The following is a 16,836-nucleotide window of genomic DNA, read 5'->3' on the forward strand; positions in this document are numbered from 1 at the left end:
TTTGGTTCTTTGATCCTTGGATCTCAGTATGCCTCTGTGGATGTGGCTCATTTCTTGGCTCTCTGTGTATTTATCTCATTCAATGGAATATGCTGTTTCAGGTTTAGGTTCAAAGGAAGCTGAATGCCTAACCATTTGGCGTTTTTCTGGCTGGACCTGCCTTTGGACTTTTGTCAGGTAGTGGCTGGGGGGAGGGGTGGCATTGGGGGTAGTGAAGAACAGCGGGCTTCAGATGTGAGAAGGGGATGATGGTGGTGGGTGTATTTAGTGAAGGGTAGTGGTGGTAGATACTTGGGGCAAGAGAAAGGAAAGGTAAATAACGTTGGAAAAGTTGACCTAGTTGATTTACTACTGGGCATCAGTGATCCTGCTGACTATAGTAATAATCATCTTTGAAATAGCTACTTTCTTTTGAACTTATTCTCAAATCAGTGTACTGGGGTGGAGGATAGACTGAGCAGAAGGTATGATACTCATGATCCAAAAATGTACAAACAGGTTCCTACAACAGACCCATATGGTAAACACCCACCAGAAGCCAGCTCTATGTGGGGGGATGAGGCATATGGAGGAAGGATTACCAGAGAATAAAAGAGAATGATATTCTACCTTAGCATGAATCCAGGGTGAATCAACACCTGCATTTGACCCGAAAATCTTTTGTCTCTATCAATTTTTGGTAAATTCACCTAAAGAGTCTTCTTTTTTTCTATCCACTTTATAGTTGAAAAGTTTTTATTAATCAGCAGTACCAGGTAATAATGACAGACTCTGTGAGCACTCAAGATGCCAAACACACAGAAGAAATCCTATGAAATATTCCTAAATTTTTAATCTACTTAATCCAGCCAGTCACTGGCATTAAAGATATCATTAAAAGAAATGTAATAAATCAAAAAACCAAGCTGCAAAATGTGTGTAAGCAGAAACCTAAGTGGCACAGGTTTTGAAAACGTTAAGAACATCCTTAAGATATCATTGAAATCCTATTGCTTAGTCTCAGTTCCCAGGTGGGTGTCCTGTGCATGTTATCAGGAACCTGGGGACCCAGGCTTCAGATGTTTGCTTTGGCTCTGTCCTGGCTTTCCTGAAAAATCACCCTACCAGCTACATAGGGTAGAATAATTTGATTGTGGGTTTTAATAACAGTAGATGAAATGGATTTGGGGCAATTAATTATGCACTTAACTTTAAAACTCTAGACCACTAATTTAGACTGTAAGAAGGGTGGATTCAGTTTGACTTCACAGCATAAAGTCCAGCATGAAATTATCCAGTTTGACTTCACAGCATGATCACACTGATCATTATGGACTTCCCACCTACCCTGAGTGTGTGATGCAGACCTGGTTGGCAGTATGGGAAATAAATCTATGGCAACAAAGATATAATAATTATTCTTTTTATAAGGAAAGCATGACATGTGGGCTGTTTATTTCAATAATCCTAGCTCTCTTAGAGCTATATTTAAAAATAATGAAGAAATATAAACAGGGTAACAAGGAGTTTCAATATCTAGGTTAAAATAGCTGACTTCATATGACTAAAGTACCTCAAGTGCCCTCCTAAAGGCATCTCTCCTTATTTCATAACTGAAGTTTGCTAAGTTTTTCATCATAATATGTATTTCAGCCTTTGTAACCTGAATATTCCCCAATCTTAAACAAAACAGAATAAAAAGTACTTGTTCAGAGGATGATTTGGATACATTACAGAAAATAATTTGAATACCTTTTTTAAATTTAATTATAGTTTCTATTCTGTTTAGTCATCTTATTTCCCGTAAGGTTCTTAACACCGCTAGCTATTCCTGACCCCTTTTTTCTCCCCTTAACTTTGCTAAATAATCTCTATTTTTGCGTTTGTAGCTGAAGGCAACAGTCCTTCTCCTAATCACATATCAACTTACAACTAGAATAAAGAGAGGTAAGCCTCTAAGTGTCATCCCAAGTCAGAGCCAACGAGCCCCCAAATCTCTGGGACAATGTCTGCCTCTCCAACTCCTTGTAAGCAGAAACTTCAAATTGCTTACTAACATTTAGGCCAAGTATGCAGGATCATCCAAGCCAGCTAACAACACAAAGCAGAAGGCAGAGCTAAGACCCTAAAAGCTCAAAACATCAAGACTGCATCTGGCCCAGCACTTAAACTATGAGAGGGGATTCCATGAAAATAATGAACACACCTCTGATACTGAAGAGAAGTCCAAGCATAGGATTTTTCTTTACTTTGCCTCATTTCTGCATTTGAGAAAAAATGATACTTTCAGTGTCTTTTTTGTTTTAGTCTTTTGGATTTAAGAGTGGCAAAACTAATCAATGAATGTGTGTTAAGCATGTATCTTTCCAGAACACACTAATAAGTGATGACTGGGATTCAAAGAGATAACTAGCCCTCTCCATAAGAGTAAATTTCAGTCTTATTTGAGAACTGAAGACATAGCTTCAAATAATAAGTCAACATTTATTGAACTAATATTTAAAGCAAATTCTGTATGAAATTAATGAACCTCATCAAAAATGTGTTTGAGGTACCATTGCATTAAAAACAAAAACAAAACAAAACAAAAAACACATAGGAATAAACCTACCTAAGGAGGCAAAAGACCTGTACTACAAAACTATAAGATTCTGAAAGAAATCAAAGACCACACAAACAGGTGGAAAGATACTGTGTTCTTGGATTGGAAGAATCAATATTGTTAAAATGGCCATACTACCCAAGACAATCTTCAGATTCAATGCAAACCCTATCAAATTACCAATGGCATTTTTCACACAACTGAAACAAAAAAATTTTTAATTTTTATGGAAACACAAAAGACCCTGAATAGCCAAAGCAATCTTGAGAAAGAGCAGAGCTGGAGGAATCATGCTCCCTGACTTCATACTATGCTACAGACTATACTACAAAGCTACAGTAATCAATACAGTATGGTACTGGCATGAAAACAGACACATAAATCAATGGAAAAGGACAGAAAGCCCAGAAATAAACCCATGCACTTATGGTCAATTATTCTATGACAAAGGAGGCAAGAATACACAATGGAGAAAAGAGAGTCTCTTCAATAAGTGGTGCTGGGAAAACTAGACAGCTACATGTAAAAGAATGAAATTAGAACATTCTCTAACACCATATACAAAAATAAACTCAAGGTGGATTAAAGACCTAAATATAAGACTGGATACTATAAAACTCTTAGAGGAAAACATAGGCAGAACACTCTTTGACATAAATCACAGCAATATTTTTTGGATCTGTCTCCTGAAGTAAAGGAAATAAAAGCAAAAATAAACAAATGGGACCTCATTAAACTTAAAAACTTTTGCACAGCAGAGGAAACAATCAACAAAATGAAAAGACAACCTACTGAATGGGAGAAAATATTTGCAAATGATATGACCAATAAAGGACTAATTCTAATCTATTTTAAGATTTGCTGATGAGATGATGGCTTTTTCCTATAGATCCAAAATGAAGTTTATCTAGGATGAACTTGTCATTCTTTAGAAACACACCATAGGCAAGCAAAGTTAATTAAAAAAAAAAGACAAAACATAGATATGTCAGTAGTTTCCCATGAGCTAATTGCATTAACATTTCTAAAGCCTAAAACAAATCATCCTGACTTAATTCAGTTATGGGGTTAAGAGTTCAGTTCTTTGGAAGTGAAACCACACTGATATGTATGGCATGAACACAACTCATACTTGTTATATATGTGAGGATTTTCTCCCTGCCTCCCTTCCTCCCTCTATTCTTTCAACAGCCAATTGCTAAGCTCTAAATACTAGAATTGCAAATAAGAATGAGATGTTAAGAAACATACAATAAAGAGAGGGAAAGAAGAAAGTTAACCAGAACTTAGAGCATACAGTTGTAAGTGCTACTCAACTGCAGGATACTGGGGAGCAGGAGATCTGGGGAGCAAGCAGCAAGACATCACTATAAGATCGCAGGGTCATGGAAGATTTTCCAGAGGAGGTGATGCTTAGATTGAGTCTTGAAGTTAAATGGATTTAGACAGTCAGAGGAGAGAGACAGTGCTGAAGGCATGATTATCATTAAATGAAACATAATACATTTGGATAGTAATTACTTAGGCTACTTACCTTTCACCATAAGTGACACTGAGCTCATCCAGAACCCCATTGAGTTTAACCTGAAGTTCTTTTAGAATAGTACTAGCTTCAGGATCTAGCTGCAAAGAGACCATAAACAATATTACTTTGGAGTTCTGAGAGAGCATGCCTTTTATCTCTTAGAAGATTTTGCTTATTACAAGGTAAGCGTCAAACAATATAGCATACATATACTGTATTCTTTCCTTTCCTTTTTTTAACGTTTGAAATCAAATGCAAAATTTAGATAATTCTAATGAAACCAGAAGAGTTCTTACATTTGAAAAAATTGATTGAAATGCATAGCATGCATACAAAAAAGAGCAAGAGAGCAAAGCCTTTGTTGGTTACAGCAGTGGGATGCAAGGTAAGACAAAATATCCTACAGAACTTGATAACTTCATAACTTAGAAAACTGGTTATACATTAGTTGAACATATGTGTTGCTTGAAAATACATTTTCATATTTAATATCCCTGTAAATAAATAGGCCCATTGAAAATTTTAAAAAATGGCTAAAAATTAATTTTTGCATGTTGTGTTGTGCCTTATTTCTCCAAGTATGGAATTAAAAGTAATAAACAATTATCCTATTGCTCCAGTGTGTTTCTCTGGAGGTGACAGGGCTAACTTTTCTTCCTGGATGCCAATTGGTAACTCAGAGTTCAAGATTCAAAGTTTCGGGCCTCCCTGGTGGCGCAAGTGGTTGAGAGTCCGCCTGCCGATGCAGGGGATACGGGTTCGTGCCCCGGTCTGGGAGGATCCCATATGCCGCGGAGCGGCTGGGCCCGTGAGCCATGGCCACTGAGCCTGCGCGTCCGGAGCCTGCGCGTCCGGAGCCTGTGCTCCGCAACGGGGGAGGCCACAACAGTGAGAGGCCCGCATACCGCAAAAAAAAAAAAAAAAAGATTCAAAGTTTCCCATTTTATTTATTTATTTTTAAATTTTTCTTTTTGGGGGAGGGGGCAAAAGAAAAATAATTAAATCAAGAGGACATTTTATGCTTACTCTTACAATGTAAAAGCCAATTATTCTTTTTAACGGATTTCAGTGCTAAAATAATATGAATCAATATTAGAAAATAACATACTACAAATGAACACAAACAAATAAAACATCAAACTATTAACGTGGCAGTATTTTTTTATAATTAAATGATGAACACAAACTTTACCAGCATTTAGAAAATTTTATCCTGTTTGTTAATTTAATTTTTGCAAACTAGATGTCAAAATAGAATAACTTATAATAGATGTACTGTATCTAGCTGATAGAAATTCATGTAAAGGGAAACCTAGAATATTCTCTGAAATTGAAGCCAATCTTCCTTTGAGTCTTCAGAAATTCAATTTCCTACCATTAGTACCTATAGTTCTTGCCCAAGCTGAACTATTGTTGAAGAGAGGGGCATAGGATGAAGACAACTTTGGGGAGTAGAGAGAGTTAAAGGAGGACTTGGTATAAACAAGAGAACCTAAGAACACCAAATACATATATGACCCAAATCAGTTTAAACTGGGAGGCAACCCAGGACCAAAAAGTGTCCCTAATAGAATACACTGGTCATAAATCTTATAATCCTCTAGGAACATTTTCTAATACTAAGAAACTATTAGGAAGAAGTATTATTTACACACCTCAGCATCTGGGTAGCTCTATGTTATGCTAACTTGATTAAAAACATTGGAGTAGAAACCAAAGATTGCATTTGACATCTGATACTTTACTGGTTATGTCAAACCAATCCTTAATGTTAATTTTCACTAAAATCTAGGTGATTTCAGGATTGGTTAGTTTCTGCCCCTTTATCAGAGCCAATGTGATTCTTCTGGACTAATTTTTTTCTGTCTCTGTCATAAGAGATTACCCATACATGCACAGGCCACCTTAACAGATGCAGACTTCTCTAGCAGTTGGAAACTTACAATATCCCTAAGTCTCATACTTTGAGAGTTCCATACAGCTATAACCAGTTGCAAGGCAGTGATTCAGAAAAACAATTAGTTATTACCTGTTTTTAAATAGCCCCGACACTGATGTGCATTTAAACACAATTAGCCTAATAAACCATATCTCCCCAACCCTTAACCAAGAAAACATGTGAACTGCCCACTCCAATCCTAGGGAACCTTGTAAGCTAAATGTTTTTTATCACATGTTCTTGCTATTATGCTAACACCAATTTTAGACCAACTTCACTTGGATAAAAATGTTTGGGAACAGAAAATGAGGTTTTTCTTCATGCCCCACTCCATGCTAAACCGTGATAGGTGGTTGTTCCCCACCCACATATCTGCCACCTCCAAGGAATGGCTCTGACAGTAGGGTTTCCTTCGGGAAATTGGGTTGCTTCTTATTTAAAGTATGTATTTTGTTTCCATATTAGTTTGATACGCAGATTGAGTTAGTTTGTTCACCTGTTAAGACAATGACTTTAAAGTCATACAAAAATGGTTAGGTAGGTCAGTTGGATGAAATTATGCTCTTTTCTTATGAATAATTTTAGTCTACCTTAGGTATTTTGTGAACGGAAATTTTCTATCAAATAATTGGTTATTACTTGAAAATCTGAAACTGTCAAAATACAGCAATTTAAATATTGGATGACAGTTTTCATTTCCTGAGAGAAGCAGGTACAGACAGAATGCCTCTGTCATATAAACAGGAAAAAAAAAAACCAAAAAAGCTTTAGTTTCAGTTAGGTATTTGACATTTATCTGATCCAAATCATAGGATTAAACCATTACAATAGGAACAGTAATTTTGAGGCCAATATGCAAATTGCAGGTCTTTTGTAATAATGGGCATAAAGAGCATACCCATCTAACTATAAAATAGTCTCTTTGGCCAGCAAATTCATCAGTTCTTGAGTTCTTCTGCATTTCTTTATGTGTCCAAATTGAGAAAAATTTCCTTACTCCCACAAACTCCCTAAAGTTTGTAAGAAATAATAATTTAGCATTGAGAATTTATTGCCTAAATTACCAATAGCATATTTTACAAATTATTGGCTACCTTCGAAAGGGGAAAAGCTACCTAATTTTTTTCACAAATGTTTAAAACTTAGCTTAGTTCTGTAAGGAATATGACATCAAACATCAAAAGTAACTTGCGCCTTTTTTTAATATTTTAGTTATTAAAAGCAAAAAGAGAAAGAGAAAAAAGAAAAAAGATAATATTTCAAGCATTCAAAAGTCGAGGTTAATAAATATATTTTAAATTAGAAACTGTATTAGCAAGTGTACCTGAACAACTTGGCTGGCAAAGTTATTTACACCACTGAGATACTTTACACTATTGAGCTGTGGTAATATGAATGACTTCTGGAAGAGATAGCTAGAAGGCAAAATATCTTTGCAGTTTTTTGTCCTCAAGGCTCACTCCTACTTTTCCTTTAAAAGACAATTTACTTATCACCTCCTTTTACAAATCTGACCCCAGATGTCACTCACCCCAGGCAGTCAGTGGCTCTAGTTTCTGTACTAATTCTGCTGTGCACTCTTACTGTCTATACAGTCCCCTCTTTTAACTGTTCTCCTATGAATCTATCTCTCCCACTAAACTCTATCTTACTTAACTTTCTCTTCTGAGTGTCTGTCCTTGCAAGCCTAGGTGTTTAGCAAATATTTGAGGAAGGAGGTGAGGGCAGCAAGAAGCATGAAATGATTCCTTCAAAGGGAATCTTGATATCCAGAGTGCCCCTTCTCCTTAGACTGATACTTTGCGTTGACTATTAATAGAATACTTTTGCATTTGAAATCTTTCATTCCTTAGCAACCACATATTCTGGAACTACCAAGTTAGTCCTAATTTCAAGTTTTTGTGTCATTGCCAGACCATGTCAGATTATGTCCTGATATTTGTTTGGTTCTAAAAATATGGTTACCATATCCCCACTGTATTTTTTTTTCCTAGCATAAATTCTTTCCCTAATGGACCTATAGAGAGTATATGTTATTTCAACCTCTTATAACAGTCATTGTTAAACCAACTGTCAAGCTCTTGACAAAGATATAGCTATTGAGTTGGAAAGTGAAACTTAAACACTTTAGATAGCACAATACAAACTACTGAAACATAAAGACTTCCTATGGAAGAAGTTCAGGGCCTTTTGTGTGCATTTTATTCCTTTTCCACAGTCTTCATTACTATCTCATTTCCTTTCTCTTTTCTACAGGCTACTAGGCTGCCTTTCCTCATGTTCACCTCATCAGCATTAGGGTTCTATTATTTGCTCATCTAAAGAAGTGTAGATTAGGAAGGTCTATCACTCCCCTGGCCCTTATCTTTATAGCATCCAAAATTTGGTCATTAGTCTGGTGGGTTTCACATCCTCTTCAAGATATTTCCAGAAAATGCAAACCTCACCACTATTTCTATTAAAAAAAAAAAAAAAGAAAGCCTCATTTCCAAGTAAAATGTTCAACTTGAGCTCTTAGTTTCTTCTTTTGGATTTTGTTCCATCAAATATCCCTATCTTTGGGCTTCCCTGGTGGCACAGTTGTTGAGAGTCCGCCTGCTGATGCAGGGGACATGGGTTCGTGCCCTGGTCGGGAAGATCCCACATGCTGTGGAGCGGCTGGGCCCGTGAGCCATGGCCGCTGAGCCTGCGCATCCGGAGCCTGTGCTCCACAATGGGAGAGGCCACAACAGTGAGAGGCCCGCGTACAAAACAAAACAAACAAACAAACAAAAATCCCTATCTTCATTCTTCCATTGTTATTTCTATTACCCATCCTATAAATCATAGTCAAATAGCATTTATGTTAACATAAAACGTAAGCAAATAATAAAAGAAAAAGCCAACTTATTTGTAACTACCTTCTTATTGACATCTAGCTAATATTTTTTCTTCTCTTGACCTTGGATCTGCTCACAACATAAGTGTAAAATTTGTTGCCTTCTTATCTCTTACATATTCACTAATCCTTTGTCATGTGGATTCTTCTCTGACTGCTCCACTTAAATGTTCACATATATGTCACCAATGATCTCTTAATTGCTAAGTCCAATGACTTTATCCTACTCAGACTGCTTTCATACTGTTGTTTACTCTCTTTCTCAAGCTCTTTATTTCCTTGCTTCTCTAGAGACTATCTTCTCTACATCTCCTAATTTTTCTACCTATGATTTGTCTATCACTTTGGTTGACTTCTTTTCCTCTGTATACTCCTTAGACATTAATGCCCTGCAATTTTCCCTTTCTAGTCCTCTTTCTTTTCCACTCTATATTCCGTTCTTGAGCAATCACATTTATGTCTATGACTTCAGCTCCCACCTCTATGCTAATGACCTCCAAATCATGATCTACAGCTTTAACAGGATGCCTGAGCATCAGGTCTATAGTCCCATTTGCCTATTAGCCTTTTCCACTTTGACGACCTCAAGCTCAACCTATCAAAAAGTGAGCTTGTTACCTGTCCATCCTTAGTTTATTTCTATTTGTATTGTCTCTGATTTGATTGATAGCATGAAGTCGTTTAAGGCAGAACTATGAAAGTCATCTTTGACTCCTCTCTGCCTTCTTCCTTCCATATTCACTTGGATACCAAATATGATTGATAATATTTATGAAATATTTTCTCCATCTCTGCTATCCTCTTCATTTTCTGATGTGGAATTTTTCTCATCCACATCAGAAATATTGCAATTTCCTGGTTGTGTTCTTCTTTGCTATTTTCCCACTTCTATTCCATCCTCCTAACTCTTCCTAGAGTTGTTTTAATAAAGCCCAAATCTGATCATGGCACCTGCTGACCCCTCTAGCTGACTTTCAACCAGGAAAGTGCTTCAAGCACTTTCTTATGGTCTCATCTGGGCTCTTGCTACTTCTTTTATTTTGAAAAGATCAGTTCTCTCCAACCCTTCTATTTGACCAGAATTTATCCATCCTAAAGAAGCTAGCTCAACTTAAAATAGATGACAGAGAAATCAGTGAAAATTCCCTAGTGAATCCAGCAGGAAGTTACTCTCCTTGAAATGCCCTAAATAACTTTGTAGAGCTACAGCATTCAGCATGAATACTATGGTATGTTGTCAGAAATAAAAGAACACATGGTCCTCTCTACTGCAAACAGTATGCCCCAGATCTACCAATGCAACTCTGTCTTTAGTTTCTTTATTTTTTATTCATCTTATGAGAGAACCTCCCCAAGAACTTATAAGATCATTTTTGGAGATAGACTATGACATTTTTGTGCCATTCAGATGTGAATGAATTGTTATGCTATAAGTAACAGTTATATAAATTCATGCTTCTAACTTCTTGGTTTCAAAAAGTGGAAGAACATCAGTAGCTGTCTCTCATCCTAATTAAAGAGTGTATGCAGTAAATCCAGCTGTCATTGTACTTCAAATCAACTAAATGTCTTTGAGATATGTTAAGTTAGATTCTTCAGACTAGACAACTGAAGGGAAAAAAATGCCTCATCTTTTATAATTCACTCAATGTAGTTTTGAGTTAGTGAATATATGGCAAATTATGAATTTTTCTATTTCTATTTCTCTGAACTTTTGTAAAAAAACCCTTTAAGCCTTATATGAGTGACACATTCTTTTCTCTCAAACATTTTTTTTTCCTTTTCACCTACAATACATGCATTAATCTTATACCCTATGGATTGATAACAAGGTTCTTGTCCTTATAACCACAGATTTTTAGACTAGACTGAACTTCAGAAATCCTATAGTTCATTTCTTTCTTATAGGTGGGGAAAATCAAGGCCTAAATGATGTGTCATGTCACATGACACATTGGGGAGGCCACATGAGAATTGAAAAGCAATGATCTAAGAAACTATATTCTTTTGAGAAATTCTCTTCTGAAAATGGTCACAAAAAATCAAGTTCAATAACTCGATTGCAAAGGAATTTTGGGCTTATAGTCGGCTGACCAACTAAGAAACTGGACAGAGTAGGGATAACTCAGGAATAGAAGAAATGAGACACAAAGTTTATGTTCAGAATTTATTCTGTAAAAACTGCCTTTTTGTCCTGTCTCCTTCTGTCTTTGCCTTTCAGCTGTTCACATTACTGAATCTCGTCACTGCTCAGTACTGTGAATATACTCTGCTCAATCAACTGAATTGAGGACCTGTTAATCATCAAGTGATGGGCACAGAATGCCCTCAGTGAGCCATCTGCATGAGGTGCCTGAAGGCCAGTATGCCAAATTGGAGAAAAGGGAGGCTTGGTTGGACTAAAGGAGTAAGTTTTACTACTTTCTGCATTGATCTATGGTTTGTTAAGGCAGGCATAAACAATTGTAGGGGGTTCGCAACAAGACAATAAAATAGGTCTATTCTAGAAAATGTTTCTCTGCCCTCTGGCTGTAGCTCACACCCTTTCTCCTGAAGTTTTCTTAAGGTTCAGAGGAAGGTTAGTTTAAAAAGATGCTTGGGGAGACTTTCAAGATGGCGGAGCAGTAAGATGTGGAGATCACCTTCCTCCCCACAAATACATCAGAAGTACATCTACATGTGGAACAACTCCTACAGAACACCTACTGAACGGTGGCAGAAGACCTCAGACCTCCCAAAAAGCAAGAAACTCCCCACATACGTGGGTAGGGCAAAAGAAAAAAGAAAAAGCAGAGACAAAAGAATAGGGATGGGACCTGCCTCTCTGGGAGGGAGCTGTGAAGGAGGAAAGGTTTCCCCTTCACTGGTGGAGACGGGGGTGGGGGGGAGGGGGGAAGCTTCGGAGCCATGGAGGAGAGCACAGCAACAGGGGTGCGGAGGGTAAAGTGGAGAGATTCCTGCACTGAGGATCAGTGCCGACCAGCACTCAGCAGCCCCAGAGGCTTGTCTGCTCACCCGCCGGGGTGGGTGGGGGCTGGGAGCTGACACTCGGGCTTCAGAGGTCAGATCCCAGGGCTAGTGTGCCACAGCTAGCCAGGAGGGAGTCCGGGGAAAAGTGTGGACCTCCTTAAGTGGCAAGAGACCATTGTTTCAGGGTGTGCGAGGAGAGCAGATTAAGAGCGCTGCTTAAAGGAGCTCCAGAGACAGGCGCGAGCCGCGGCTATCAGTGCAGACCCCAGAGATGGGCATGGGACGCTAAGCCTGCTGCTGCTGCCACCAAGAAGCCTGTGTGCAAGCACAGGTCACTCTCCACACCTGCCCTACTGGGAGCCTGTGCAGCCCGCCACTGCCAGGGTCCCGTGATCCAGGGACAACTTCCCCGGGAGAACGCACGGCGTGCCTCAGGCGGGTGCAAAGTCATGCTGGCCTCTGCCGCCGCAGGCTTGCCCCGCATCCGTACCCCTCCCTCCCCACGGCCTGAGTGAGCCAGAGCCCCCGATTCAGTGGCTCCTTTAACCTTGTCCTGTCTGAGCGAAGAACAGACGCCCTCAGGTGACCTACATGCAGAGCTGGGTCCAAATCTAAAGCTGAACTCCGGGAGCTGTGCAAACAAAGAAGAGAAAGGGAAATCTCTCCTAGCAGCCTCAGGAGCAGCAGATTAAAGCTCCACAATCAACTTGATGTACCCTGCATCTGTGGAATACCTGAATAGACAATGAATCATCCCAAATTGAGGTGGTGTATATTGGGGCAACTGTATACTTGTGGTTTGCTGTATGCAACTGACTAGTTTTTGGTTTTATGTTTATCTTAGTTTAGTATTTAGAGTGGATTATCATTGGTAGATTTGTTTATTGATTTGGTTGCTCTCTTCCTTTTTAAAATATATATATATATATATATTTTTTCCTTTTTCTCTTTTTGTGAGTGTGTATGTTTATGCTTCCTTGTGTGATTTTGTCTGTATAGCTTTGCTTCTACCATTTGTCCTAGGGTTCTAACTGTGCGGATTTTTTGTTTGTTTGTTTGTTTTTTTAGTATAGTTTTTAGCGCTTGTTATCATTGGTGGATTTGATTCATGGTTTGGCTGCTCTCTTCTTTCTTTCTTCTTTTTTTAAAATTACTTTTTAATTTTTACAAATATTTTTATTTTAATAACTTTATTTCTTTTTACTTTCTTCCTTCCTTCCTTCCTCCCTTCCTCCTCCCTCTCTTGCCTTCTTTCTCTCTTTCTTTCTCCCTTTTCTTCTGAGCCGTGTGGCTGACAGGGTATTGGTTCTCCAGCTGGGTGTCAGGTCTGTGTCTCTGAGGTGGGACAGCCAAGTTCAGGACACTGGTCCAGCAGAGACCTCCCAGCTCCACATAATATCAAGTGGCGAAAGTTCTCCCAGAGACCTCCAACTCAATGCTAAGACACAGGTCCATTCAAAAACCAGCAAGCTACAGTGCTAGATACCCTATGCCAAACAATTAGCAAGGCAGGAACACAACACAACCCATTAGAAGAGAGGCGGTCTAAAATCATAATAAGGTCACAGACATCCCAAAACACACCACTGGATGCAGTCCTGCCCCCCAGAAAGACAAGATCCAGCCTCATCCACCAGGAAACAGGCACTAGTCGCCTCCACCAGGAAGCCTACACAACCCACCAAACCAAACTTAGCCACTGGGGGCAGAAACCAAAAACAACAGGAACTATGAACCTGTAGCCTGCGAAAAAGAGACCCCAAACACAGTAAGTTAAGCAAAATGAGAAGACAGAGAAACACACAGCAGATAAAGGAGCAAGGTAAAAACCCACCAGAGCAAACAAATGAAGAGGAAATAGGCAGTCTACCTGAAAAAGAACTCACAGTAATGATAGTAAAGATGTTCCAAAATCTTGGAAATAGAATGGAGAAAATACAAGAAACGTCTAACAAGGAGCTAGAAGAACTAAAGAGCAAACAAACAATGATGAACTCAAAAAATGAAATTAAAAATTCTCTAGAAGGAATCAATAGCAGAATAACTGAGGCAGAAGAATGGATGAGTGACCTGGAAGATAAAATAGTGGAAATAACTATTGCAGAGTAGAATAAAGAAAAAAGAATGAAAAGAATTGAGGACAGTCTCAGAGACTTCTGGGAAAACATTAAATGCACCAACATTCGAATTATTGGGGTCCCAAAAGAAGAGATAAAGAAAGGGACTCAGAAAATATTTGAAGAGATTTTAGTTGAAAACTTCCCTTATATGGGAAAGGAAGTAGTCAATCAAGTCCAGGAAGTGCAGAGAGCCCCATACAGGATAAAACCAAGGAAAAACACACCAAGACACATATTAATCAAACTATCAAAAATTAAATACAAACAAAAAATATTAAAAACAGCAAGGGAAAAACAACAAATAACATACAAGGGAATCCCCATAAGGTTATCAGCTGATCTTTCAGCAGAAACTCTGCAAGCCAGAAGGGAGTGGCAGGACATATTTAAAGTGATGAAAGGGAAAAACCTACAACCAAGATTATTCTACCCAGCAAGGATCTCATTCAGATTTGATGGAGAAAGTAAAACCTTTACAGACAGGCAAAAGCTAAGACAATTCAGCACCATCAAACGAGCTTTACAACAAATGCTAAAGGAACTTCTCCAGGCATGAAATAAAAGAGTAGGAAAAGACATACAATAACAAACCCCAAACAATTAAGAAAATGGTAATAGGAACATACATATCGATAATTACCTTAAATGTAAATGGATTAAATGCTTCCACCAAAGACATAGACTGGTGGAATGGATACAAAAACAAGACCTGTATATATGCTGTCTAAAAAAGACCCACTTCAGACCTAGGGACACATACAGACTGAAAGTGAGGGGATGGAAAAAGGTATTCCATGCAAATGGAAATCAAAAGAAAGCTGGAGTAGTAATTCTCATATCAGCCAAAATAGACTTTAAGATAAAGACTATTACAAGAGACAAAGAAGGATACTGCATAATGATCAAGGGATCAATCCAAGAAGAAGATATAATAATTGTAAATATTTATGCACTCAACATAGGAGCACCTTAGTACATAAGGCAAATGATAACAGCCATAAAAGGGGAAATCAACAGTAACACAATCATAGTAGGGAACTTTAACACCCCACTTTCACCAATGGACAGATCATGCAAAATGAAAATAAATAAGGAAACAAAAGCTTTAAATGATACATAAAACAAGATGGATTTAATTGATATTGATGGGACATTCCATCCAAAAACAAAAGAATACACTTTCTTCTCAAGTTCTCATGGAACAGTCTCCAGGATAGATCATATCCTGGGTGAGAAATGAAGCCTTGGTAAATTTAAGAAAATTGAAATCATATCAAGTATCTTTTCTGACCACAATGTTATGAGACTAGATATCAATTACAGGGAAAAATCTGTAAGAAATACAAACACATGGAGGCTAAATATTACACTACTTAATAACCAAGAGATCATTGAAGAAATCAAGGAGGAAATCAAAAAATACCTAGAAACAAATGACAATGAAAACACGACGACCCATAACCTATGGGATGCAGCAAAAGCAGTTCTAAGATGGAAGTTTATAGCAATACAATCCTACATCAAGAAACAAGAAACATCTCAAAGAAACAACCTAAACTTACACCTAAAGCAATTGGAGAAAGAAGAACAAAAATAATAACCCCCAAAGTTAGCAGAAGGAAAGAAATCATAAAGATCCAATCAGAAATAATTGAGAAAGAAATGAAAGAAACAATAGCAAAGGTCAATAAAACTGAAAGCTTATTCTTTGAGAAGATAAACAAAATTGATAAACCATTAGCCAGACTCATCAAGAAAAAAGGGAGGAGACTCAAATAAACAGAATTAGAAATAAAAAAGGACAAGTAACAACTGACACTTCAGAAATATGAAGGATCATGAGAGATTACTACAAACAACTATAAGCCAATAAAATGGACAACCTGGAAGAAATGCACAACCTGGAAGAAATGCACAACCTTCTGAAACTGAACCAGGAAGAAACAGAAGATATAAAAAGACCAATCACAAGCACTGAAATTGGGACTGTGATTAAAAATCTTCCAAAAAACAAAAGCCCAGGAAGAGATGGCTTCCCAGGCATATTCTATCAAACATTTAGAGAAGAGCTAACACCTATCCTTCTCAAACTCTTCCAAAATATAGCAGTGGCAGGAACACTCCCAAACTCATTCTACGAGGCCACCATCACCCTGATATCAAAACCAAAGATGTCACAAAGAAAGAAAACAAAAGGCCAATATCCCTGATGAACATAGATGCAAAAATCCTCAACAAAATACTAGCAAACAAAATCCAACAGCACATTAAAAGGATCATAGACCATGATCAAGTGAGGTTTATACCAAGATTGCAAGGATTCTTCAAAATACACAAATAAATCAATGTGATACATCATATTAACAAATTAAAGGAGAAAACCCATATGAGCACCTCAATAGATGCAGAAAAAGCTTTTGACAAAATTCAACACCTTTTTCATGATAAAAAACCTGCAGAAAGTAGGCATAGATGGAACTTACCTCAAAATAATAAAGGCCATATATGACAAACCCACAGCCAAGATCGTTCTCCATGGTGAAAAAGTGAAACCATTTTCTGTGGGATCAGAAATAAGAAAAAGTTGTCCACTCTCCCCACTATTATTCAACATAGTATTGGAAGTTTTAGCCACAGCAATCAGAGATAAAAAAGAAAAAAAGGAATCCAAATTGGCAAAGAAGAAGTAAAGCTGTCACTGTTTGCAGATGACATGATACTATACATAGAGAATCCTAAAGATGCTACCAGAAAACTACTAGAGCTAATCAATGAATTTGGTAAAGTTGTAGGATACAAAATTAATGCACAGAAATCTGTATT

General features: G+C 37.8%; 1 protein-coding gene across 2 annotated transcripts in view; it reads right to left on the reverse strand.

Moving 5' to 3' along the window:
- UNC13C (unc-13 homolog C) overlaps positions 1-16,836 on the reverse strand; it is a 587,724-nt gene that overhangs the window by 77,018 nt on the left and 493,870 nt on the right. For both annotated transcript variants that reach the window (XM_060095294.1, XM_060095293.1), the window contains one exon: positions 4,116-4,204. In XM_060095294.1, the coding sequence (XP_059951277.1) occupies positions 4,116-4,204 (89 nt within the window). The remainder of the gene's footprint in view (positions 1-4,115; positions 4,205-16,836) is intronic.

This window comes from Mesoplodon densirostris, chromosome 4 (genome assembly GCF_025265405.1).
Source record: "Mesoplodon densirostris isolate mMesDen1 chromosome 4, mMesDen1 primary haplotype, whole genome shotgun sequence".
Classification (NCBI taxonomy): Eukaryota; Metazoa; Chordata; class Mammalia; order Artiodactyla; family Ziphiidae; genus Mesoplodon; species Mesoplodon densirostris.